This window comes from Motacilla alba, chromosome 1A (genome assembly GCF_015832195.1).
Source record: "Motacilla alba alba isolate MOTALB_02 chromosome 1A, Motacilla_alba_V1.0_pri, whole genome shotgun sequence".
NCBI classification, from domain to species: domain Eukaryota; kingdom Metazoa; phylum Chordata; class Aves; order Passeriformes; family Motacillidae; genus Motacilla; species Motacilla alba.
In genome coordinates this window covers 70,797,352-70,821,585 of record NC_052031.1, presented here as the reverse complement: position 1 = coordinate 70,821,585, position 24,234 = coordinate 70,797,352, and the positions used below count along the sequence as shown (strand labels likewise).

General features: G+C 42.1%; 2 protein-coding genes and 1 long non-coding RNA gene across 10 annotated transcripts in view; 1 reads left to right on the top strand and 2 right to left on the bottom strand.

The window, feature by feature from the left end:
- Positions 1-2,140, bottom strand: part of LOC119708221 (solute carrier organic anion transporter family member 1C1-like) — a 47,553-nt gene extending 45,413 nt beyond the window's left edge. Inside the window, exon 1 of one of the 5 annotated variants that reach the window (XR_005258988.1) lies at positions 1,277-2,117. Coding sequence is in view for 3 of the 5 variants with exons in the window: in XM_038154349.1 (XP_038010277.1) it covers positions 930-980 (51 nt within the window). In the remaining 2 variants the exon portion in view is untranslated. Of the gene's footprint in view, positions 1-929; positions 1,116-1,276 lie in introns of those variants that run through there. The other 4 variants (XM_038154355.1, XM_038154348.1, XM_038154349.1 and 1 more) reach the window with 4 other exon arrangements.
- LOC119708223 lies at positions 1,185-13,009 on the top strand. Its single transcript, XR_005258990.1, has 2 exons — positions 1,185-1,321; positions 3,148-13,009. It is a non-coding gene; the product is annotated as an uncharacterized LOC119708223 (long non-coding RNA).
- Positions 7,695-24,234, bottom strand: part of PDE3A (phosphodiesterase 3A) — a 224,408-nt gene continuing 207,868 nt past the window's right edge. For all 4 annotated transcript variants that reach the window (XM_038154345.1, XM_038154344.1, XM_038154347.1 and 1 more), the window contains 4 exons: positions 23,833-24,036; positions 21,854-22,009; positions 19,730-19,970; positions 7,695-16,468 (listed from right to left, as the gene is read on the bottom strand). In XM_038154345.1, coding sequence (XP_038010273.1) covers positions 16,221-16,468; positions 19,730-19,970; positions 21,854-22,009; positions 23,833-24,036 — 849 coding nt within the window. In that variant the 3' untranslated portion in view covers positions 7,695-16,220. The remainder of the gene's footprint in view (positions 16,469-19,729; positions 19,971-21,853; positions 22,010-23,832; positions 24,037-24,234) is intronic.

Here is a 24,234-nt window from a genome sequence, read left to right as displayed (position 1 = left end):
CATGCTCACACCTTGTCCCTGAAGGACAGCTGCTGGCCATGCTCACGCCTTGTCCCTGAAGGACAGCTGCTGGCCATGCTCACACCTTGTCCCTGAAGGACAGCTGCTGGCCATGCTCACACAGTGTCCCTGAAGGACAGCTGCTGGCCATGCTCACACGGTGTCCCTGAAGGACAGCTGCTGGCCATGCTCACACCTTGTCCCTGAAGGATGGCTGCTGGCCATGCTCACACACCTTGTCCCTGAAGGACGGCTGCTGGCCATGCTCACACCTTGTCCCTGAAGGACAGCTGCTGGCCATGCTCACACCTTTTCCCTGAAGGACAGCTGCTGGCCATGCTCACACCTTGTCCCTGAAGGACAGCTGCTGGCCATGCTCACACAGTGTCCCTGAAGGACAGCTGCTGGCCATGCTCACACGGTGTCCCTGAAGGACAGCTGCTGGCCATGCTCACACCTTGTCCCTGAAGGATGGCTGCTGGCCATGCTCACACACCTTGTCCCTGAAGGACGGCTGCTGGCCATGCTCACACCTTGTCCCTGAAGGACAGCTGCTGGCCATGCTCACACCTTTTCCCTGAAGGACAGCTGCTGGCCATGCTCACACGGTGTCCCTGAAGGACAGCTGCTGGCCATGCTCACACAGTGTCCCTGAAGGACGGCTGCTGGCCATGCTCACACCTTGTCCCTGAAGGATGGCTGCTGGCCATGCTCACACCTTGTCCCTGAAGGACAGCTGCTGGCCATGCTCACACAGTGTCCCTGAAGGACGGCTGCTGGCCATGCTCACACCTTGTCCCCAGGTGTCTTCTGGGCCCACAGCTGGGGCTCAGAGCCCTCCTTCCATCCCTGCCTCCAGTTTCTGGGGTGTGGGAGCCCTCTCTGGTGGCCCTGTTTCCATCCCTCCAGAAGCACGGCCGGGGGCTCACCTGTGGCACAGCCTGGGTGGCAGTGGCACTCAGCGTCCCGAGGGCTGGCATGTGCACCTGTGCCCGAGGGTCAGCTCTGGGGACAGCCCTGTCCTTGAGCACACATTCAGCAGGCTGAGACACCTCCAGAAGTGGCCCTTGACTCGTGCAGGCAGTGAGAGAACATCCTTCCCCCTCTGGTTACTCCTCCACTCTGCAGTAAGCCTCCTTAGCCTTTGCCACAGGCACAGAGCTGCACTTGCCGCGCTGCCTGGACACAAAGACACTTCACCCACGAGCCCAGCTAGGAGACATCCTCTATGAAAAGTGGAGCAACAAAGAGAAGAAGAAGAAAAGCCAAATCTTACCTGGCAGCAGGAATCCCCAGAGATGGTGCCTACCAGTTTTCATAGGTAAGCTTCCTCTACTGCTCACGCAAACCCACACTCGCGTGCACAGGCACTGGTCCCAGCTTGGAAGGGGGAAAAATTGGAGGGGAAAACCTCCTCTCAGAAATGACCCTGTCTGTGGATGTACATCTTATACTGGAGGTAGAGAAAGGAAAAGAATGCGGGTGGGGGAACTCGTTTTGTCTCTTGTTTTGCCTGAGCATTTGCTATTTGTCTGCCCCCCATCCTCCTCCCCCACCTCCTCAGGTTTTTCTTCCTCTGTCCCCTCCTATCAATTCCAGGACACTGGGCACTCCAGCAAAGCAAGGAGGCCGGGTGCCCTAGGTGGGAATCATGAAGAGCACCTAAACAGCTCCCAGGGGGTTATTTTTCTTTGCAAGTTGCTGTAAGTTTGATGAGGCACGTGACAAAGCTTTGTGGAGAGAAAAAAAACCCCAAAACTCTGATCTTATTAATTGCTTAATTCCAGGAAACAGAAGAATTCAAGGGGGAATGGACTTGGGGAAAAAAAAAAAAAAGAAAACAGGGAGTGTGTGAGAAAAGACAGGTTGGAGGGTGGACAGGAGAGTCACAAAAACTTCTTATCCAATCCCTGCTCCTTCCTGTTCTGCCCTGCTGCCCAAAATCCACAGGGCAATGTCCCTATCAACATGAAAAAAAAAAAACCAAAACCAAACAACAAAAACAACAGAGGGAAAAGATCCATTAAGGAGAAGGACAGAATTGTATGGGAGAGTCAGTCAAGTCCTTTGCCACAAGGAAAGAAAAGGAAAATTTTGAAGACTTCATTCCCACCCTGAGTTTTTCCTGCCACAAGGTGACAGCTGCTGAAACTTTTTTTTTTAAAGCTTGGGTAAAGGTGAGGAATGTTGCTAGCTCCCTCTGTAGTTTGTTGAACTGAGAGAGGCTGTAAATCCTGTCTTCTGCTACCCTGTAGGCTTTGATTATACAAACAGAAAAGGTATTAAAGTTAAAAATTCTTCTTCCTTTTCCCTTCTTATTCCCTCCCACCCTCTGCAGTACAGCAGGTTCCCATGGCAGCTAAAACCTCACTCACACAGCCAAACACAGAGTAGGCTTCTGCTTTCCTAGATTTAATACAAATTATTATCCCTCCCTTCACTATTTCTCCATTTTGGGCTCTTAATGTGGCTGGAATTTTATTACACTACACGTTATTCACATTTTGTACTTTAATGCGTTTTGCATCCTTCTTTGGTTTGGAAACTTGGAAATCTATTTTCCCCTTTTCTAAGAGATATTAGGGTGCCTAGTAGTCCACAGTAATTAGTGATTAGGAGACTTGGTGATTATGAGCTCTTTCAGCTTCTTTGAGAGAACAGCTTCCAGGCCATTTCCTTCCATTATTGGGAAAACAGTTTACACAATACAGGACCTGTGCTAGCTTTGCATGACCTTTAATCTTCATTGCTGACCTTGCTGCTTTCAAAGATTTCTGACACAGATTCCAGTTATTCTGCCACTGGTAAGCTTTACCACACTGTCCTTTAAAATAAGTGAAGTTTCATTATCAGATTCCTAAATTTGTTATAAGAATCCCTTAATCCTCTAATCTTCCTAAATTATGCTACAAATTGTATTGATAAGCACAGAGCCTTGCCTCCACACTCCCAGAAAAATACCTACAGACTGCTTTTATGTCCTTTAGAAAGGAGGAGGGCTTTAAAGACCAAGGCCCACAAGATCTAGTGCAATCCTCTCATGTTTTCTGGTTTTTTGGTTCATTGTAAAACTGCAGTGTCAGGTCTTTACCACAGCTGGTCTTTTACTGAAATTTTGTTACAGAGTGGTCTCTGGCTTCTTTATAGGTGGTGATACCTTGACTGGAACTCTCCCAAAACCACTTGGAGGAGGTATTTTCCATTATGGAGAGATTGCTTAGACTCCAGAGGAGTGTCACCCTTCCTTTATGAACTAATTACAGCAGTTCCTCAGAAATGACCGTACTTATGTCCTCGACAATGCTTTTCAAGATGCTCAGAGTGAATGAACACCAGATCCTCCCTAAAATTCAGTACGTTAACCTGACAGAAAGCCTCGTCCAAGTAGGAATTTCTTATTTTCCAGGCCTTGCAGGCCATGGATGTCCCATGGAAAGGCAATGCAGTACATCACCTAGCACAACTCACCAGCAGGGACTGAGACATGAGAAACGAATCCCTACCAATTAAATTATAACATTGGGCATGACATCTCTTGATTATCACTTTTCAGTGCCTCCCTCAGCACAATGACACAAAACCCACTGGAAGCTTGCTGGACAATCAACCAGACAAGCAAGGTTTTGCTTTCCTAGAGTCCTAAAAGAAATTGCCTCCTTCTGTAAACTTATTCTGTAATTGGAACAACATCTCTAAAGCAGCTACAGGACAAAGAACCAGACTGAAGCTTGTTCCTTGAGGTCTGTTTTCTTTGCATTCTTACTTTGTATGAGTAGCAGGAAATTAGAAGCCAGGCCACCTTCATTTCTAAAGCACAGGTTAAATTAATAATACTTACAAAGCTTTGTCTAGCCAGAGGGAATGGCTGTGACAAGAATAATCTTCATACACAGTTACACTGATAACACAGCAGGTTTGTGGGCCAGCCTTTGGAAGCATGAAATGTCTTCCTTACTAAAAGACATTTAAAAAAAAAAAGTATTCAAAAAAAAATGCACTTTCATCTGCTAGAAGGAAAATACTGTTCAAAACCACAAACCAAAACATATAAATATCACCTTAAATCTGAATTCAAGTGATTCCTACAGTCCAACAGAGAATACATTTGCAACCCTTAATATTGTGCTGCAAAGCAAAGTTACTTATAAACGCTTGGTGGAATGAGTCTTCAACTACTCTCATTGAAACTTAGCCAAATGCTCCTTTAATATTTTATTTTTGCTGACGTGTAAACGCTCCAACCCTGCAGAACAAATACTGTAAATGTGCAGCTTGCAGTCAATGAGAGGTAGGAAGGGAAGACATTTGCAGTTTACTAATAAGGCATCCTAGTTTCACTGCCTATAAAATTTTAATTGCTTTAGTTATGCTACTCTACTGCTATGGATTATTAATTTCTGGACATTAATTTTCCTCTTCTTTTTGTTGCCAGTCCTAGGAACAGGCTTGGTAAGAACGTAAATGAGTAGGAACCCACTGCCAGAACAAACCTTGGGTACCCATTCCGCACCAAGAACCAGAGAGAAATTACACATTTTGGCTTTTAGAAGCTCTTGGAGATTGCTGGGGGAAATTTTCAGCCTTGGGGACTTTTTTGCCCAACTAAGGGCTACCAGATCTATCCTCAGAGAATAGTTTTCTTACCAAAGGACAGCAAAGAAATAGAAAAACGTTCCAATTATATTTTGGACCTGTCTAACTTCTTGTTATTAGGATATGCAAAGGTCCTACTGAATAGTCTCTTTACTCTGACGTGCTCATCAAACCATTCCTGATATTTACATTTTCAGCCCCTTGCATGAGACATAAGGAAGAAAAATTTTCAAAAATAGGAGTGGCAGTAAAGGCCTTTCTTTACTGCACCCTGACCACAAAGCAGTATCACCTCCTCTGTGAATGCTCTCTGTGCTGGGTACCTGAGGCAATGTTTAGGAGGGTGGGCAATGGCTGCACATTACCTTGCGAGCACTTGCAGAAGGTGACTGATCAGGTAAAATGGCTCAGAGGTTTTCCTTCCTGAATGGTTAGTAAAAAAACTAAGCAGAAAATCAAGCAAAAAAAAAAAAAAACCCAAACCAACTGCCCCTGCCCTCAAATGGCAGTCAGCCAGTTTTAATGAACCATTTGAACAGAATTACTATGTATTTTTATACAGCACCACACTTTGCAAAGATGCCAGAGGGCCCTGTGAGACCTGTTTGTGAGGGAGTACAGCAAACAGGACAAATGAGAAATCCAGTGATGTGACATTCTTCAGGGCAGGAAGCATTTGCACCCACTGGAGCTTTGGAGAGAATTTCTGTGTATAAAGATGTAATAAGTGAAAATGCAACTTGTCCAGCTACCAGAGATGAATACCATTAATCTTAAAAATAGTCCCATAGCACTTTCCTTAATGAAGATAAGCTCTTTGAAGTAGGTTTAAACCCAAAGATTTTGCCTAGAAATGTAGAGAGAGAAGGTGCCAAGAATTGAGCAGAAGAGCTGATTACACTGAAGGTGTTGAATTTGTAGAATATGATGCCTTTGGCAAGAACAGTGATAAAAAAATCACCATGTGCAAGGGATTGAGAAGGGAAGTAATTTATCAGCAGCAGCAACAAAAGGCACATTAAATGAAGCCATTGTGCAGATCAAACAGGCACCTTTTGCTGTGTATTTCCTGGCTGAAGACAAGCAGGTGCTGCAGCAACCTTTCATCTGTGGCAGACTTCCAAACCATTCTGCCTGTGTCTATCCCAGGCTGTGCAGTGATCATAGCTGGCAATCCACATTGGGTGTGACACAAACCATCAGAACTTTCAGCTTGACTTGAAACTCACACATTTCCTCTTGAATTAATGCAAGGTTCCTATCACCTCTGGGCAGTGAAGCTGTTCAACAAAACAGTTCATTTTGACAACTTCCACTGCAGCACGCCAGGTCTCTGGGAATTCAGTGTGGAGTGGATAAAAATTCCCCTTTGGATGGTGTGAGATGGCAACCCCAGAAGCCAGGGCAGCACCTGCAAGTTACCCTCCTGTCAAAGTTGTTTGCTCTTCCACCCCTGCATTAACCCCTGAGGAGGGGCAAAGCTCCTCCATCTGGGGAGCCCGTGGTGGCATCAGGCTGATTCCCACAGGATTTTGGTGAGATAATTGAAGACACATTGAAAGAAAGCATTGCCAAACAAAGCCCCAACAGTTCTCTGCGAACTGTGTTTGCAGTGAAACACTTCGAGTGCTTTTAGGCAACCGGATTTGCCCAAGCCATTGAGGTAATTTGAACACCTGGAAAATGCAACATTTAATTGAGCTGTGAGGGGCTGTGCGTCATGGCCTTCTTTATGCTTTAGAGAACCCCAGCAGAGGCAGGCTCATGTGTGGTCTCATTAGCAGATTCACTCTTCTGCCCTGTGTTTCACTGCTCAGCTCTTCCCATGGGAACCTCTCGCTGTTTGAAGAGCTCCAGAGAGGGTTTGGTGATTTGCAGACAAGTGCATTCCTTACCTTGGTAGCCCCTGCTCTTTGTGGTGAGAAGGAGCGAGGCGAAAGCTTTTCTTTGCTACTCCAGTTGCATTCCCCTCTGTGAATTTTAGCATCCATTCATTACATGCCATTGAGATATTAAGTGTTTGGGACAGACCAGCTGCTGGCTTAGAAGCAGTTCCCTTGGAATAGGTGTAGATATATTTTACTTTTCTCCTGAAAGTAAAATGATTCTGTAAAGTAAAAATTCATTCTCCAGTGATTCTGACTTGTATCTTCCTAATCACTGCCTGCTACAAATTTCCTTCCATTTTTTTTCCATTCAAAATTTTAGCCAGAGGACAAATAAACTGGGGGGCATTTGAAAGCTGACAGCCAGATATGTGGCAGATACTCTTGAGGATTTTGAAATCTGTTGATTTTTCACTATAGGAAAAGAGGCTTTGAACACATGGTTGATCTAGATAATCTTTATGCAACCACTTCAAATCAATTAGCTGAAGAGCTTCCAGGTCTTTGATGAAAGTAGATAATAAAACTCTAAAAATGGGTAAAATTTTTGACAGCTGTGAGATACTTTTTTTTGAAATTATAAACAGTGAGCAAAGACAGTAGCTAGGTGTCAATTCTAGCCCGCATAAAAGACTAGTAAAATTTGACACTGAAAAATGACAGCATACTTATCAATGTAATGGCAAGAAAATTCATTTCACTCACTGATGTCCCACTTCAACAGATCACTGCCATGATTAATATGGGAAGCTATTAAGGTAACACATTTCATTTTCTCTGGAAGCATTCATCAGTCACTGTGCGTTGCTGACTGCTGCCATGTAAAACTGACCACATCCAATCCAAACTGATGGGATTGAGCAGCACACTGATGACGGACGCTGAAATACTGGCTATCATTAAAGAAGAATGGTTACAATGAGGCTTTCCACAGATTGGCTGAGTCACAAAGGATTTAACACGGGATTTATTAGTAATCTGAAGCAAAGTGCAGAATTCTGCAGGTAAAAGTCTCAGGAAATCAGATACCAATAAAGATGAGCTTGGGTCACTAGCACACACCAAGCAGCTAAAATGCTAATTCAATATGTACAAGCTTTCACTGGATTTGAATCAGAGTCTAAAGAGGCTACTAGTCATTTGTAGTCTGACACAAACTGAAAGCTGGGCACTGAAAGCAATTTTGTTCAATAAAGGAAAAAGAAACACAGCCCACAGGATACCACAGAATTATATTTATGTTGTACATTTGTCTTCACATTGCAACATCCACATTGTTCATTTTGTGACAAGTATTTCTAATAATTTTGAATACATATTTACTGTATAATACATTTTACCAAGAGGCACTTCCAGTAATTCTGGCAAAAAGGAGCTTCATTATAGTGTCTAACTTACAAAACAGTAAAAATAAATAATGTTTATCTAAAAGATTTTTTTTTTCCTGTACAGAATCTATTTTGTACAAAACATTTATCAGCCATTAACTAAATCACTTAACAAATACTTGTGAAGAGAATATATTAAGTATTGCTACATGTATTGAGTGCAAGATACTAGTGAAAGGAAAAGAATTATTCTGTTTATGAAAATCACCTAAAAATACAAGGCCTTGTTCCTGAAGTGTTTAGAAAGGAGAAGCTTGGTTACAACAATATTGACAATATATAAATATAAATTAATGTATGTAGTACTTAGTGAAAAGAACACTGTGTTAAAAACTGGCGTGTACAAATCCTAAACAAGATGGCACTTCTCTGCATTGCCACTTTGGCTGGCAGTTATTTTTTAAAATATTGCTTCAAAAGAATTATAAAGGTACACAAAACCCTTTGTCAAATAGAGCCGTATAAAATTACACCCCCCCCCCCCCCCATCTTTTTCTCACCTTTGGAAGTGAAAAAAAAAATCAAGGAGGGATTAAATTTGTAATACACGAGTGATTTGTGGAAACCTGCTACTATAGCTGAGTCTGAGTAAGCATCATTAAAATAATTCTGCCCCAAGGTCCCAGACCAGGAGCCAACCCTCACAGGACAGGATGTAAGATCACCAAATTTCTCAGTTTTTCCTGAAGTAAACAAACCAAATTGTCTGGCCTGTTGTCAATTTTCAAATTAAAAAAATTTATATAATTTGGCCCTCAAATCGGGTGGGGGTCAAGTGCTTCAATTATACTGGCACACCCGAAATTTTAATTTAGAAAGGGTTGTAATCTTGCTAGGTTAATTTCTTGATTACTTTATCAAAAAGGGATTTGTAATTTTTTCAATCACATCTTCGACATAATATACATACTTGCTCATCATTACCCAGACAGGCCAAACTGCATTGGAAAAGAATCATTTTTGGAAGGTATTTCTTCCACCACTGGAGGCAAAGGTGAAAAAAATGTGGTTTTGTTGGAAAATATCCTAGATGTTCTTCTATCAAAAGCACTAAAAAGGAAAAAAAAAACTGCCACCCATCAGTGAAAATGTTAATCTGTTAAACAAACGTAACCCACAGTATGAATCACTGCTTTTTGAAAAGTGAACTTAAATTACTTTCCATCATGCAAACATCTGATATTGATTATTCAAGAGAAGAAGACTTAACTTTAGAAAAGTAATGATCAAAAGTACGCTGACATGGTTGAGATATTAAAGATTTCATCAACATCACAGAGCAGTTATGAACGTTGCCTTTGATCTTTTGGGACACCATCTGCAGTACTGTACCAAGGTTTACAAACACCTACAAATCCACATTTTGCATTCAAATACAGGGTTTTGTTGTGTTTCAGGATCAGGCAGGAATTTTGGGAAGGAAAGTCAGCTTCACCAGACTTCAGCAGCCTTTCTACCTAGAGCAGTATGTACACACATGGCAAACCCCTCCCTGTTTTCTCTCTGACCAGATCACAGAGCTTCTTAATTTTTAATTTTTTAGGAAAGCATTAGGTGAAAATGACTAGGGTCAGAGGAGGAAAATGAAAAGCACCACCAAAACCTCCCAAGTCCTTTAAATACAACCTTAAAAGCAAAGAGCAGTTGCTAATTCACATCGATTGTTTCTAAGCTTTGCTGCAGTACAGGAAGACAGTGTTGAAAACTGAGCTATTATTTGATCTGATTTCCATGGTTTTGCCTCAGGACAAGAGAATTCAGCCATAAAAGGACACACAGCCTGCAGCTGTGGCAAAGTCCTGTGTATCTGCCCTTATGCTTCCACACAGAGAGCAGGAATATTTGGTTTCCCCAACTAATTCACTGCTCTCTCCACACCTGCAGGTTTCAGGGGTGCTCCCCAGAGCACACAGACTCCCCCTGGCATCCGGGGCAGAACAATTCTCCTCTGCTGCCCCATTCCCCCATCTCAGACATACTGCACACACAGCTTTGGAAGCAAGAAACCACTGGCACAGACTGGCAACCTGAAAAGCTCAAATGAATTTTTTTTTTCCCCCTCCACTTCCACCAAGTAAAGTTTTCCTTGATGAAAGAGAATTAAATAACTTCAGTCAAAAGTTCTTCTTGATTTACTACACCCTTCAGCTTGACAGACCACACCCAAGGCCAGCTGGTTTTCCCTGGACTCAGCAGCAGTTTTACAGGAGCAAGCACTGGGGGGAATGTCTGCATACACCTCAGTGACACTGGCAGGGTTTCAGACTGCACAACGCTTGCCGTTTCATTTTTATCAAAGAACTGTTGTTAACTGGCTCGAGCTCTTGCCGCCTTTTGTCACTGTGAAATGAACTCTGCAGAAATGCACCAGCACCGTTCTGCCCCCAGGCTCCTGAGGAGCTTGTCCTAAGGGCTCACTCAGGTGACATCCGCATCCTGCTGAGGTGGCGAGATGCATTTTTCATCAAAAGAACACCTGCCTGCCAGGAAAATCCCACTAATGGCCTCTGAATAAATCATAGCTGGGCTGTAAATGGAGAATAATTCTCACACTGCTCCCTCCAACACTGGGACTCAATATCTACCACAGCAGGGGCTAAACCCTGCTTTGATTTACCTGCAGAGGAATGTTGTTTTGCTAAAAGAAAGTGATGAAATTCAAAGAAAGATCTATCATACTAAATTGCTCTCAAAAGAACTGGTGCTACTTTGCTCTAAATCAAAGTTTGACTCCAATAATCAATAATTTTGCCAGCTCTTCCAATGTTTCTTAAGACAGCTCTCACCTAATTTCCATGATTCTTTCATCTGTTCAAAATCACTTAACGCGTATGGTTCTCCAAGATCCCTGGATGTTCTTACTTGTTGATTCACTGAAAAACAGGAAAAAAAGAAGACTCTCCTGCTCTAATTAATGGGAATAATTATCTTCTCTTTAACACTGCCATCATTTTGACTAATACTGCAACATCAAACAGCAATTAACCTCCCAGAAACTCCATGTTACTCCATTTCAGAAGGATTATGTTTGCTTTTGAAAGAAAAGGAAAATAAATTTTGTTTTATAAAGTCTGGTTGAGAATGGACTGTGATTTCCTCTCCTCCTTCCCACAGAATGCAGGTTTCACTTCCCTCCTGCCTGTGTACAACCCTGTCCACTCGAGGCCTGGAACTCCCAACATCCAGGGCTGAGGCTGGGCAGAGCAGGCAGAGAGGGGAATCCTTCACTCTAGGAACCTGCTTCTGTCTAATCTTCTGCCCACGAGGCCATGGGATGCTCAGCAACTTCTCCTCCTTAAAGGAAACCTTCCTTCCTTCCACGTGATGTTGGAACATCTCAGTGGTGGCAGGACTCACAGGGACTTTGCACAAGAACTTCATTAACAAACAGCACCAGCCACGAAGCTTTTGCTGCATTAGACTTGTGGCTCAGCTTTCAAAAATGCTTAGGGTTCCTTTTGAAAACTGACAAAATTCTCTAGGATTCCAAGTCCAGCCAGGCTCAGGTTGCTGACAGCTCCCCCACACCTACTCAGCTCACAGATCAGCAGTGCTGGATGCCCACACAGACTCCTCATAGGCTCTGATGCTTAAATTGGCAAGATCCTTGCCTTCTTCACTCTGCATTCTACTTCCCTGGGCATTTCTGAACAAAGATGGGGCCAGAATTTCAGAAAAAAAAATCTAGCAAAACAAAGCAGACAGAAATCTACAATTTAAAGAAAACAAATGAACTTTATGCCAAGTGGAATGCATAGAATGGGACTTGGGAGGGAAATTTGCTTAGATGCCAAATAGTACCTTTAAAAGCATATATTTGAACCTCTGTAGCTTTAGCTTTTTTCCAGATTCAGACCACCAGGATATTAAGAAATTCTAACAGTGGTGCACTAATGGTAAAGCCCTAAATCCATCTTTAGGCTGATGATGGTGCAGAGAGAAGTCCACACATGATGTCAGAAGAAAAACTGATGAAAACTATCCTTGCATTATTAACAAAAGCATTCTCAAATCACATCTTCCCTGGGAACCATTTCCTGCCATAATATGGCCACGTTTGCCATGAGAACCAGGCCCTCACAGGGGAGGCCTTTGGTGACACACAGCTCTGCGTAAAAGATTTTATTCACAGAAGGCAGCCATCCAAAATCCTGTCAAAAGCACAGCAAACTCCCTCTTTCCTGGATTGCTGCAACTCACTTCTGATGCACAGCTTGCAACATCTCATCAAACACCATCGTTCCTACTGGAGGGAGTAGATGATTTTCAGAGACAAGTGTCAAAATGTCCTGCACATTAGCTAAAAACAAACCAAGATTTTAGAATTAGAGCATAAATATAGAGCATAGTAAACTATGGATGGTGGAAACTATTGTTTTTAGACACAGCATTTCTGGTTTCTTAAAAGCTAATGTCTTACACTCCTCCTAAAAAGTAATTAAATTGTTTGGGGCTTTCACACTCCCATGTGTTCCCTCTGCAAGTGTAAGGAGAGAAGTTATATTCCATGGTAAACACCACGTGGCCATCAGCAGAAGTGCCAGTATAGGGATAAAAGTGTTTACATGTGATTGCTACATGACACACAGAGTCCTTTTGTCACTGCACTGGGAGCTGCAAGCACTGCAAAAGTATTTCAAGCAAACTCCTAGACTAGAAGGGAACAGGATCAGACCCTAAGTGCCAATAAAGTGGGGAAAACAAAATATCCAAATGGGAGAAATCATCTAGTCTTTATCTTCTTGTTTTTAAAGAACAGAAAACTAAAGTACTTTGGGTTTGCCATTGCAAAACACCATTTAAATGGGGGTTGCTTTCTTTAGTGTCTACCACACTGCTTTACATATGGTAAGTACTCGTATCAACATTGTAAACATCCCACCTAAAACAAGAGCATTTTGCTGATTGAATACCATTACTTTTCTTTTATTTAGTTTTTCTTCCTAAAATATTTCTTAGGCTGTGGATTATTTGTTTCTAGCAACACCAAAGGACTCCATACAAAGTGGAAAATCTTCTGCCTCCAAAAGGCTGCTCTAACTGCAGGTGAAAAGTTTTTGCCTCCTTTGGATTAGAAAATACTAAAAAGCCCCCTAAATTACCTGCTTCATTATCTATGAGCCCCAAAGCACAAAAAAAAAAGATAAGTTTTTCACATTCTTGACATAAAATCTCTCTGGTATTTTGTGTTATATCTAAGCCACCCTGGAGATTTCCTGATCATTGCCTGCCAGACATGCACTTCAAAGACTGAGAATCAGATTCAAAAGGAGAGACCACCTGCAGAAATTGGATTACTAACTATTTGAAGTGGGAAAAAAAAATTCACCTCTTACCAAGCTGAGCACTCGCAGCCACTTCAGCTTCTTCAGTGGAATTTCTTTCTAGTTTGGATAAAAACAACAATCATTCTCATTTTAAGTCTGCCAGCAATTTCTTCACCATGAAGGTGCAGTTCAGTGACTGCTCCCATGAACAGGCTGGGGTAGCAGTGGTGCATCAACTTCCAACAGCTGCCTTGGCAATGCAGAAGAACAAATTAGAAGCTGACACTAATTTTACTTAATGGCAACCAAAAATGATGACTAGAAAAATATAATGGTTTCATTTCAGCACATTTTTAGATAACTTTTCTTAGTTACTCTTAGTTCCTTCCAACCCTGTGCATGCCAGTTTAGGGGAATATGTGAATCCCTACTTACAGGATTTTGCCTCATTCTTGAATGCTTCTTCATGATTTTACTGACTAACACTTGCTGCAATAGAATTGTTTCCTCTTCTAGCAAAAGCAATATAAACCCCAGTATTAAAATCCAATTGCAGTGATTATGCATTGAGAATCGAGAAAGAAGTGCTTGGAGATGGGACATTTTAAAGCATCTCTGTAAATTTAATTTTTAAAGGACAGAATGAGGCATAATTAAACCTTCTCATACTACAAGGTATGCATATCACTTGCACAATAAAAGCCCAAATAAAATGATCAAAGTGACTGAAGAGATATGGAATCAACAAAAGCTGGAATTGGTGGAGACTTGCTGAGACCTTGACAACTTTTTTCTTTTGAATGAAGTCTGCTATGTCCTTTCTCTTTAAAATAGCAGTGCAATTTGGATCTTTGCTTTCCTCATTTCACTGGAAAACACTTCCTAAATATTCCTGCTGATAAGAGCATTCAGAACCTGCCTCAGTCACTGCTGAAAGGCAAACACATTTCCTACTGGTAAGAGTAGGACAGGGCAGGATCAGGAAAATGCAACCAGTAAAAACCCCGAATCCTCTTTTGAGCTGACAGAAACACAAAGCAAGAAGGAATTCTGAAGTGATAACACACATGTGATAGGCTTTGATAGAGAATGTTTTCCAACATTTTGGGGAGGTGTCAACAGGACCATGAAACTTGGTGAACGTGTAACAATAGCAAAAAGTGATGGGTGTAACGCCAGAAATTTAATACAGAAAGGACTTCTACAAACTCTGCCTTTCACAAGGAATCTTACTCTCACAAGCAACCCTCTTCTTAGTGATGGGCTGCAGAATCAAACTAGAAAAAGCATCCATAGTCAAAGGAGTTCTGAGAGATACTGAAGTCTATATATATAACTTTCTGTGGGAACAAATCTCTAAATTGTGGGGTACTGCTTGGTGCTGCCAGTCCCCAAGAGCATTAATATTTTAAAGCCTTGATCCTGTAGACTGCTGGTTTCCCAGAAGGGTCTATACAGATTACTCAAGACTTTGTTTGTGGGGTTTGGAAATGGCTACACTGTATAAAAATGTTTTTGTGTTTATTTTTTAAAAAATTACCTTTACAAAACAACTTTTCCCTTTTTTTCTTTTTCTTTTTTTTTTTCTTAAAGATATCATTATCTACAGGAACCCATAAAAATTTTTCCATATTTACATCTAGATAGCTAATCATTGACAAATATATTGTGAAATAAAATATTGAAAGTGAATACCCAACCTTTTAAATAGACATTTGGCTCACAGCATAAACAACAGAGAAAACAAATGAACAGAACAACAACAACAACAACAAAAAAGATCCGCTGTTCTTGCAGGCCTGATCTTTTTCTTTCTGTTAAAAACAAAAAAAAAAGAAGAAGAAAGAAGAAAGAAGGAAAAATATATTGGTGGGATCAAACATGCTGCTCCTAAGCAGAATGCCAGCAACAAACTGGCACTGAAAACCCCGAGTTCTGTGAAGCCCAAGTGAGCAGATCCTGGGACACCGAGTGCCCAGCCCACGCAGGACTGGCACCTGTCCCCAGGCAGCTCCTCATGCCCCCTTTGCCTTCTTCTCCTGGCCCCCACGCTGCCCTTCTTTTGTCTCCCAGCAGTTCAGCTTTGTTCTTAAATGCCACATTTGGTCAGGATGCCCAGAGGCAGGGGGTGAGGGCAGAAGAGGACAGCGTGCCCAAACACGCGGGTGGCCCCGCGCCGCCGCTCACCCTGCAGAGCACAGGCAGGGCCAGCCTTCCGCAGGGGCACAGACTGCTGTGCCAGGCTCTTCCCCCTTGGCAAACAGCCCTCCTGGCACATCCCTTTCGCCAGCACTCCGGGAGGTGCCCAGGAGGAGGAGGAGGAGGGGATGGAGCAGAGCTGGGTAGGGCCAGAGCAGCGCCTGGGCTGCTGCTGAGCGGAGGCTGCCCGCAGCTGGAGTGCAAACTGGGACTGCTATGGCAAAGCAAAGCTCCTCAAAATTGTTCCCTTGCAGGCACGAATTCTCTAAAATTCTGGCCTTCTGTTTGTTGTGGTATGCTGGGACATGTGCTACAGCTAGTGTGGTAAGAACCCAGAGCATGCTGTGTTTCCTCACATCCACTCACACTTGCAAACACCCCCTCACTCACACGTATGTGTTGGCAGGATACATCAGCATTCATAGAAAGCTTTGGAACTTTTATCCCTCAGCATTAAGAGCAAAAAGCTACTTAACTGGTACCTTACTGTTAACTGCAAATGTGCTTCAGAAGCAGCATTTCCTCAGATAACTTTCTCCTGTAAATATCACAGTGACCATAATATATCATTAAATGTATTTTGCTGAAGTGTGCAGCCAATAACCCTGGCGATATATATATATATATTTATATATATATTTATATAATTCCACCCACCCCCAAATCTCTTCAAAGAAAGTCTGTAAAGCCGGTGTTGCAGTGTGAAAGCTTCCTTGAGCATAGGAGTTTAAACAATGTACCTCACCATAAAAAGGAAAGAGAAACAAATGAAACAGCTGTAGGCGCATTATCCCATACTTCTACAGTGTTGTGTCTAAATGCTGTGCTGGCTTGAGAAAGAGTCTGTGCACGAGTCAATCTGTCTTAAAATACTGCTGTAAAGATTGTCATTGGTTTGGTTCTACAGTTGTGTTCTCCTCTTCATCCTTCTTGGCCTTCCCTTTCTCCTCCTCCTCTTCCCTGATGGCCTGGATTTGTTCTGAAGATTGGTGCAGTGGGGATTGCTCCGTGCCTTGCTTCTCTGACCCAGCTAGCCTCTCCTCATCCTCAATCACCTTCTGCCACATCTGGTGGTTCTGAAGCAGGTGCTGAGTGATCTGACAGTAGATTTTCCTCCTCTTGAACTTCTTCTTTCCTGTAAAACACCATGTGGCATTAATGTGCTGGTTTCTACTGGAGAAGGAAAAGCGGCTGAAGGCATAGGAAGCAGACAGAGTGTACTGTGACAGATTTTCAAACCCCAACATTTGAACAGCGTTAAAATTCAGAAAGCTGCGCCTCTCCAGATCTTGGGATAAGCAAACTGGTTTACTGCACAGTTTGAGCCCCAGCTTCATCCTGTCCCAAGGCTGCATGTTGTGCCTGACTCAGCTGCTTGCAGAGTCTTTGAATGATTATGCATAAAACATGCTGCTGAGCTGTTTCTGCACATTTTACATCAAGTTCTTAAAGACTCTGATCAAGACACATTAAATTCTATGCTCTCCTACCCCCAACAGATCCCTTCTGATTGTCCTAGGAAAAAAAAAATCCTAATTTTTTTCCCTGTATTCCATTTTCACAGTTGTCCATTGCTCCCCATCGCAGTGGAGGTGAGCTTAAAGCTTTAACACAACATTGCTCTGGCACATTCTGAGCACTAAAGAAGCACCCAGGTAGCCAAATACCATCACAGGGAGCTTGCTTCTCTTTGCTTTTGAAGCACCAGGCCCCTGCTCTCAGCCTATGAAGTGTTTTTGTCCCTGGTAGTTCTCATGGCTCCTGACACACACACCAGTGTTCTGCTGTCTGAAGGGTGGTTTTTTTCCTGTCAATACAGTCTGTCCAACACAGATGCTTAGCTCCTTAGCAGTACAAGGTTTGAGAAATTTTCCTGGTCATTAGCAGTGAGAATGGCCATCACAGAACTGCAATAATAACCTCTCCAAAGACAACTGCTGATTTTTCTTTAAAGGAGGTGACGTAGAGGAATGTTTTGTACCAGATAAATTTGCGTGGATTAGTATTTGTAGGTTGCCTAAAGTATGTCTGTGTCAGGATCCAAAATGTTTAGCTCTTGAAGCTTTTGAACTGGAAACAAAGAGCTTTTCACTGAGCAGAGTGCAAATCCAATTCAATCCTTCATTAGAAAGCCCTTGGTTCCCTGTAGGAAACCTTCAGGTTTAGCACTAATAAGAAGCCCTTCTGCTGCCAATGCTAGAGCAGGACATTCTCTCCTGGGTTTCCCAGGTGACCCCACATCTTGTTGCTCTCTGCAGACACTTGATGTGGTGTTAAAAGTTTGTCTGAATCACTAAAGACTGAGTCTGTTTCATTCTTGCATAAGACCTTCAGGGAAAGTACATGCTCCTGTATAGTAAAAAAAAAAAAAATTCAAGGCCACTTCAAGGTTATAACTCTTAAATTTCTCTCAGCTTCTTCAGTGAATTATCAGGACCTAGATGAAGTGTTTTCTGCCACAGTTATATTTCTATCTGCCAAAAAGTCATTTTCATCAAAAGATCTTTACCAACATCTATATCAGTCTTAAAGTCTGTGCATCTGACATCTCAGCCTTTTATTGCTTCGTTGAGCAAGTTTAGAAAGTCCAAAATTGGGTTGATCAAGGGACACTTCTAAGGAACTATGATGCCCCAATATTCACACAGAAGATGTCACAGAGAATTTAGGGGACCCGGAGACAACAATTTGCCACGCAGTAGTATGATGGAGAAGAGGAGCATCCCCCATTTGGTATGAGGGAAGTAGAAAAAACTTGTGGAATATTTCAAAACTTCTGATACATTAATTTTTAAAGCTTTGAAAACCACAGTCTAAAAACACCAGGCTGAATATTAAGGTACTTAACAGGATAAAGAAGAAAACAGAAGATCACTAAAATCAGTGTTTTTAACCTGAAAACAGCATTATCTGACTCCACTAATGGTGATACAGCAGATAAGTGAATAGAGACATTAAATGAAAGGAAAACAAGGATTTCAGAGTAAGGTCAGAGACGCCATGAATATATGAGAACATCCTTCATTTTTTTAGTTTTTTTTTTTTAATACAGCAGTATCAGTTTCAGGCTTTGGGGTTTGTGTTAATTACCAGCTGCATAAATTTCCTCCTAGCAGGCACTTCCAGAATGGCCAGTCTGCCAAAAACACATGGCTCTGCCAGTTACAGAAATGACAGATCATCAGGTGCTAAATTAACCCATGGGTGTTACATTACTTGATGTTTACTGTTTGGGAATGTGCATGTGCTACACCTAAAATATGTGCAAGGGTGTGTGTGTGTGAGAAATAGCAATGATTTCTTAAACACAGTTTACCTCTGGATCTCACTAGAGACAAAAGGTTAATTCTGCACATCAGGAGACAAAGATTTTAGATCCACATCCATATTTGACTTACTGCACTCATCAAATCTTTCTCAGCTTTCCCAACAGAAAACAGGGATGATACCCAGGCAGGGCATGAAAGAACATGTGTGGGAAAGAGCAGAAAAAGTGAGGCTGTTGAGGGAAAAAGTATTGGTATTTCATGAGTGCACTTCAGGCTGCTGTTTCCTAAAACTTCTGGATACAGGGGAGAGAGAGAAAGATGACTCAGAGGAAGGAAATAAAGGAACAGTAGCAGAAAATTCAGAGGGAGAAAGAACATGAAAGAAAGAAAAAGGTGAAGCAGGATTAAACTGATAAAATGAAGAGGTCTACAGCTGCAGTAACTTATCTTAAAAATCACTTCCCACAAGTGCCTGAAATCCCCTTTCATGATAAAAAACTTTCATCTCAGTACAGCAAATATTGGCAGCGCTGCCTTTCCAGAGGAGAGACAGGAGAACACGAGCTTTAGTTACTGGTTAGCCAAGTGATGCAGCTCCCAGCACACAACACAGCTCAGTGCCAATTCTCTTCCACTCTTCTCCATATTACCTTGAAGAGATGTGCATGATAATGATTCCATTGCTAAAAACTCCTTTACTCCATCAGCATTGCAGATCCTCATTCTATTATTCTAGTTTGTCATGTTAACTCATGGAAATGAGGAGTGTTTTCCTTGAAAAATCTTCTCCCAAACATCCTGTTTTCAACTGAAATTCTTGCAGTCTATTGACACCTGTCCTGAAGGAGTCTAGAAAGCCCTCATGCACAGATGATCCACCTCCAAAAACCCCAACTAAGGCAGAAATGAGTGGTAGGTATGAACCACATTGGTGCTGAAACCATAGAGCACCTCCATTCACAACGAAAGTGGCTACAGCTTCTCCAAGGACAGCCAAGGACACCGAGGACTCCCTGTCACTCTGGAGGAGGCCCATGCTGAACCTGGCCAGCTCACAGCCTCTGCTGAGTGTTTTGGTCACTCCATGGAACTTGTTTTGTTGGCAAATGGGAGTGTCAACAACTTACTGGATTCGGCGTTTTCACAAGTTTCCATTTCTGCTGTTTCCTCCTCCTCTTGCTCATCAGTGTCTCCTGACTCATCACTCTCTTCTATCCACTTTCCTGGCATCAGCCCTGCTGAGTCATAGGAGTTGCAGAGAGGTCCCACGATGTGAGTGATGAAGGACTCCTGGAGGTGTGCCAGCTGGGGAGCAGAGCGGTCCATGAAAGGGCTGATCGGCAGGCCCAGGCTGGCCTCTTCATCACCCTGCAGATGAAAAATAGCTGTCATTTCTCAGAGCTAAATGAAACAACTTCCCACAAAATTCTCCTTTTTAGAAACGAGAATACGAAGACTTTTCCAGTCCCAGAAGAAAATCTTATGCTCAAAATCGTGGTGAAAATGGTTTGATACACTTCTTGTAGCATATTAAGTAAAGAAAACCAGATTTTAATAGACATAAAAGAAACTGAGAATCTAGCTTATCCTCCTTAATGCCAGAAACAAATCCAAGAAAGAAAATGTTCTCTGTTCTGGATCCCATTTCTGAATGATGGAAAATAACTCAGGCTCCTCCTGTGGAACAGATAACAAAATATCTTCCCACATCTGTATCCTCACCAGCTTGATTCACTCTCCAAGGCTTTGCTGATGTTAATATATTGGGGCACTTCCCTCTGATATAACTTTTATCGGAAAAAAGTCATATTCTACATCTGATGGGCTGCTTCTGTCTGCATGCACTAGTCACCCACACAAGCTTTGATCATCACCAAAATTGTGAAGCACAGTTTGTTGGGACAGTTGTAATGAAGGATAAAAGCATTTCCTGAAAGAAAATTTGGGGCATGCCTGTTGTTTTGGGACACACTCTTTGTTTAAGAAAAAAAAATGAAAGCAAAAATGGAACCAGCTATATTGTCATTATAGGTAAGGTTCATTGTACTTTCTTTTTCTTGGGAGATTTGAAAGGAATGAAGAAGCTTCAGGTCAATATCTGAATTATGTCCCTTTCCCTGTCTTTTTACATACTCCAGAAGGCAGCAGAAAATCCTGGTTGGATTTTTTTTTTCCAAACTGTAAGTGCAGTAAAAATTTAAGGGAAGTTGAAAAAGCTTTAAAAGGGATTAGTCTGTGACTCCAAGGGACTGCACAGCCTCCCTGAGAAGTCTGTGGGCTGCCCTGCTCAGTGATTTAGCCTGCTTGCCTTGTCTGGAAAAGAAAGGATGTGGAGTTTAACCTGACCAGAACATTCAAAATGTTCCCACTCAGGAGACAGGAGCAGCGTGGGAACAGCCCTGACCCTTGCACTCAGCAGGGCTAAATAGGTTAAAATGAGAAAATTAGCTTCAGTTAAGGGCTCCCTTACACCTAGAAAGAGAGGAGCAGTGCCCTGGCTGTATTCCCAGGGTTTCTAAATCAAATCTGTGCCTCTTCTCCTTCCTTGTGCCACCAGCATGGCCCTGCACAATGAGTGCAGTTCTACTGACCAACCTCTGAGAGCTGCAAGGGCTGTCCTAAAATTGAAATATGGGTCAGGGAGCAGCTGTGGTTGGCCTGTGGTGAACTGAAAGCCAGTGCTGCAGTGCTGCTCAGCACATAAAGGTTTAAAATGTACAAATTTTCTGGTTGTGTGAACAGAGGTGTGGCCTGCAGAGAAGCTGAAACAATCCCACTGCTCTGTTTAGACCATCTGAACTAGGATGTTGTGTCCACTTTTGGAGACTGCATGTCAATAAAAGTGTGAGACTGCAGAGGAGAGCCATGAGAACCAGCTGAAAGAACACAGAAGGAAGGATAAAAGCATGGTTTGCACTAAAGAAGAGGGAAATGACAGCCATGATGGAAAGGAAAAAACAGTAAAAAAACAACAGAAAAAAAAAATGAGGAAAGGAATACTTGTTCACCATGCCAGTGCTTGTCCACAGTGCCAGACGTGAACAGTTCAGCCTGTAGAGACACCATCACCAGAGGTCTCTGAGGACCCATCAGAAACTCCAGTGACAAACAGACTTTCACTGGTCCAGCAAAAACTATGGATTAATGTGACTCTAGCCAACCTCTTCACCCTTATTCCCTGTGATTTTTCACTGGCCACCAGCACTGTCATGCTCCAGAACAGCAGGCAGGCAGCTTTGGAATGCCTTTACCTGCTCGTAGAACTCATTGACGATGCCCTCTGTCCACTGCAGGTGCAAGTCCTTGCATTTGGCGGGCCCGTTGATGTCAGCCAGCTTGATGCACATCTGACAAACCAGCAAGCGGTCGTTCTCGTTGGTCCAGTCAATGCCAACATCATCGTTCACCTGGGAGACAGGAAAAAGGAAACAGGATGGTAATGCCAGGCGAAAGAGGAGGATCTGACCCGGGGTATTGCACAACAGCTGCTCAACAAAATCACTAGCAAGAGCAGGTGAGCTAGGCCCAGGCTGGAATTAACAATATGGAAAGGGAAAAATAAGTGAAAAGCAAGGAACATTGAGATGAATGATGAGAAGTCAATATAATTATTATATTATATATATTTAACATTTATATATATATATATATATATAATATACACTATTTATATAATATATATAATATATATACTATATATATAGTATAGATATTATATATAGTATATATTATATATAATATCTATATATTATATTCTTATAAAAGATATAATTATATATGTAAAATAGCTATTATATATTATATAATAGTAATGTTATATAACATACAATATTATATTATACAATATTATAGACACTATATAATAATATATAAATTATATATTATTAGATATACACTATATAATAATATATAATACAAATAATACAATTTTATGTATTAGAAGTGCAAATTATGTCCCTGTTTGGAAGCATTTACCAGGAAAACAAACAAATTCAATCTTTCCACGACATTTTTCAAGAAGGTGATACCCACTGGTGTATAAATACAAATTACTATAGAATATCATGATGGTTTGATTGCAGCATGAAGATGTGTGTCATGAGCTTATTTCCCTGTTTGAACTATGCATGGCTGAAACTATTTAATCCCTTTTTCCTTTCCTCTATTTTTCCCATACCTCTCACAAGAAAAAGTGATTCATACTGTCAGCTGCTCTAAAATAAGAGCAGAAAGGTTAAGGTTGGAGGGGACATGACTAGCAGGGGCGTGGAAGGAGCTCAGACTTTTCTGGATTTACAGATCACTTCTCTTTCTACTCTGGACCACACCCAGGGCCTTTCTCCACAGCTTCTTAAAGCCTGAAAAAGAGAGATGCTACAGGGAAATGGAAAACAAAACCAGTATACATGTGGAGTCTTCAAAGTGTCAGCACACAGATCCACGCTAAGTAATGCCACAGGAAAGATTTCATCCATGCCACCAAAACACCCAGGAGGTCCCAGACAGAAACCACACCATTTTTGGGGCTTTCTCACAAGGAACAAGAAAGCACTACCAGCTCCAAAGGCAGGTATCTAGTTAACATGCCAACAGCTTTGAGGGGTGATGGAGTTTATTAAAATATCTTAATAGGAGGTGATTTCCAATAAGTGAGGTTGAAACTGTAAACAGTTTTTAAGAATGGTTTCTCAGGGTTGTGATTTTATGGCTCAGTGAATGGAGCATGCAGCAAAGATGTTTAGTGACCCTCCTCTGGAAAGAGAAAGGAAAGGAAGACCATGCTTTCACTGCACTTGAAATTAGAATGCCAAAAGTGTCCTGATTTCTGCTTTGATAATACAGCAGAATGACTAAATCAGTAAAAATTCACTTAAAGTAGCCATTATGGAAACATGGTAATAGCACCTTTGATTTTTCCCTCCTGAGTGCTTTGCTAATAGGTCTAAAGTACCAGTGAACAAAAAAGCAATGTTGAAAAGTAGAATGTAAAAACAGCTAGTGATATTTTTAGCCTTAAACCACTTTCTGAAAAAAAAAGTAAATATATAGAAGAAGAGAAGCTGTGTCACTAACTTTAAATGAGTAAAACCCAACGGAAAGGCCAGATTATTATTCAAGATTTTACAGCAACCAAAAGGACATTCAGAGGAAATAGAAACCCTTTTTGCTGGACGCTCCCAAGGCCCACAGTCTTTTCTTACCCTCCCCAAGAAACCCAAACTGATCTCACCTTGGCGTTGAACTTGGCCACGAAATCGAAGTGCTTCTTCAGGTCAGTAGCCAGAATGGCCTCGATGACGAGGAAGCGGAAATGCTTGAACTCCACGTGGTCCAGGTTGACCAGGAAGTTGTACTCTGGCCTGGACATGAAGAGGTTCCAGGCAGCAGCAGCGTGGTGGTTCTCCAGCACGGAGCGGTCGTTGTACAGCACTGCCTGTGGAAGCAACGCAAGGGGCAGCTGAGGAACATCTTGGCAAAACCATCTCGGCAAAACCATCTTAGCAGAACCATCTTCACGAAACCATCTACACAAAACCATCCTAGCAAAATCATCTCAGCAAAACCATCTTGGCAAAACCATCTCGGCAAAACCATCTTAGCAGAACCATCTTCACGAAACCATCTACACAAA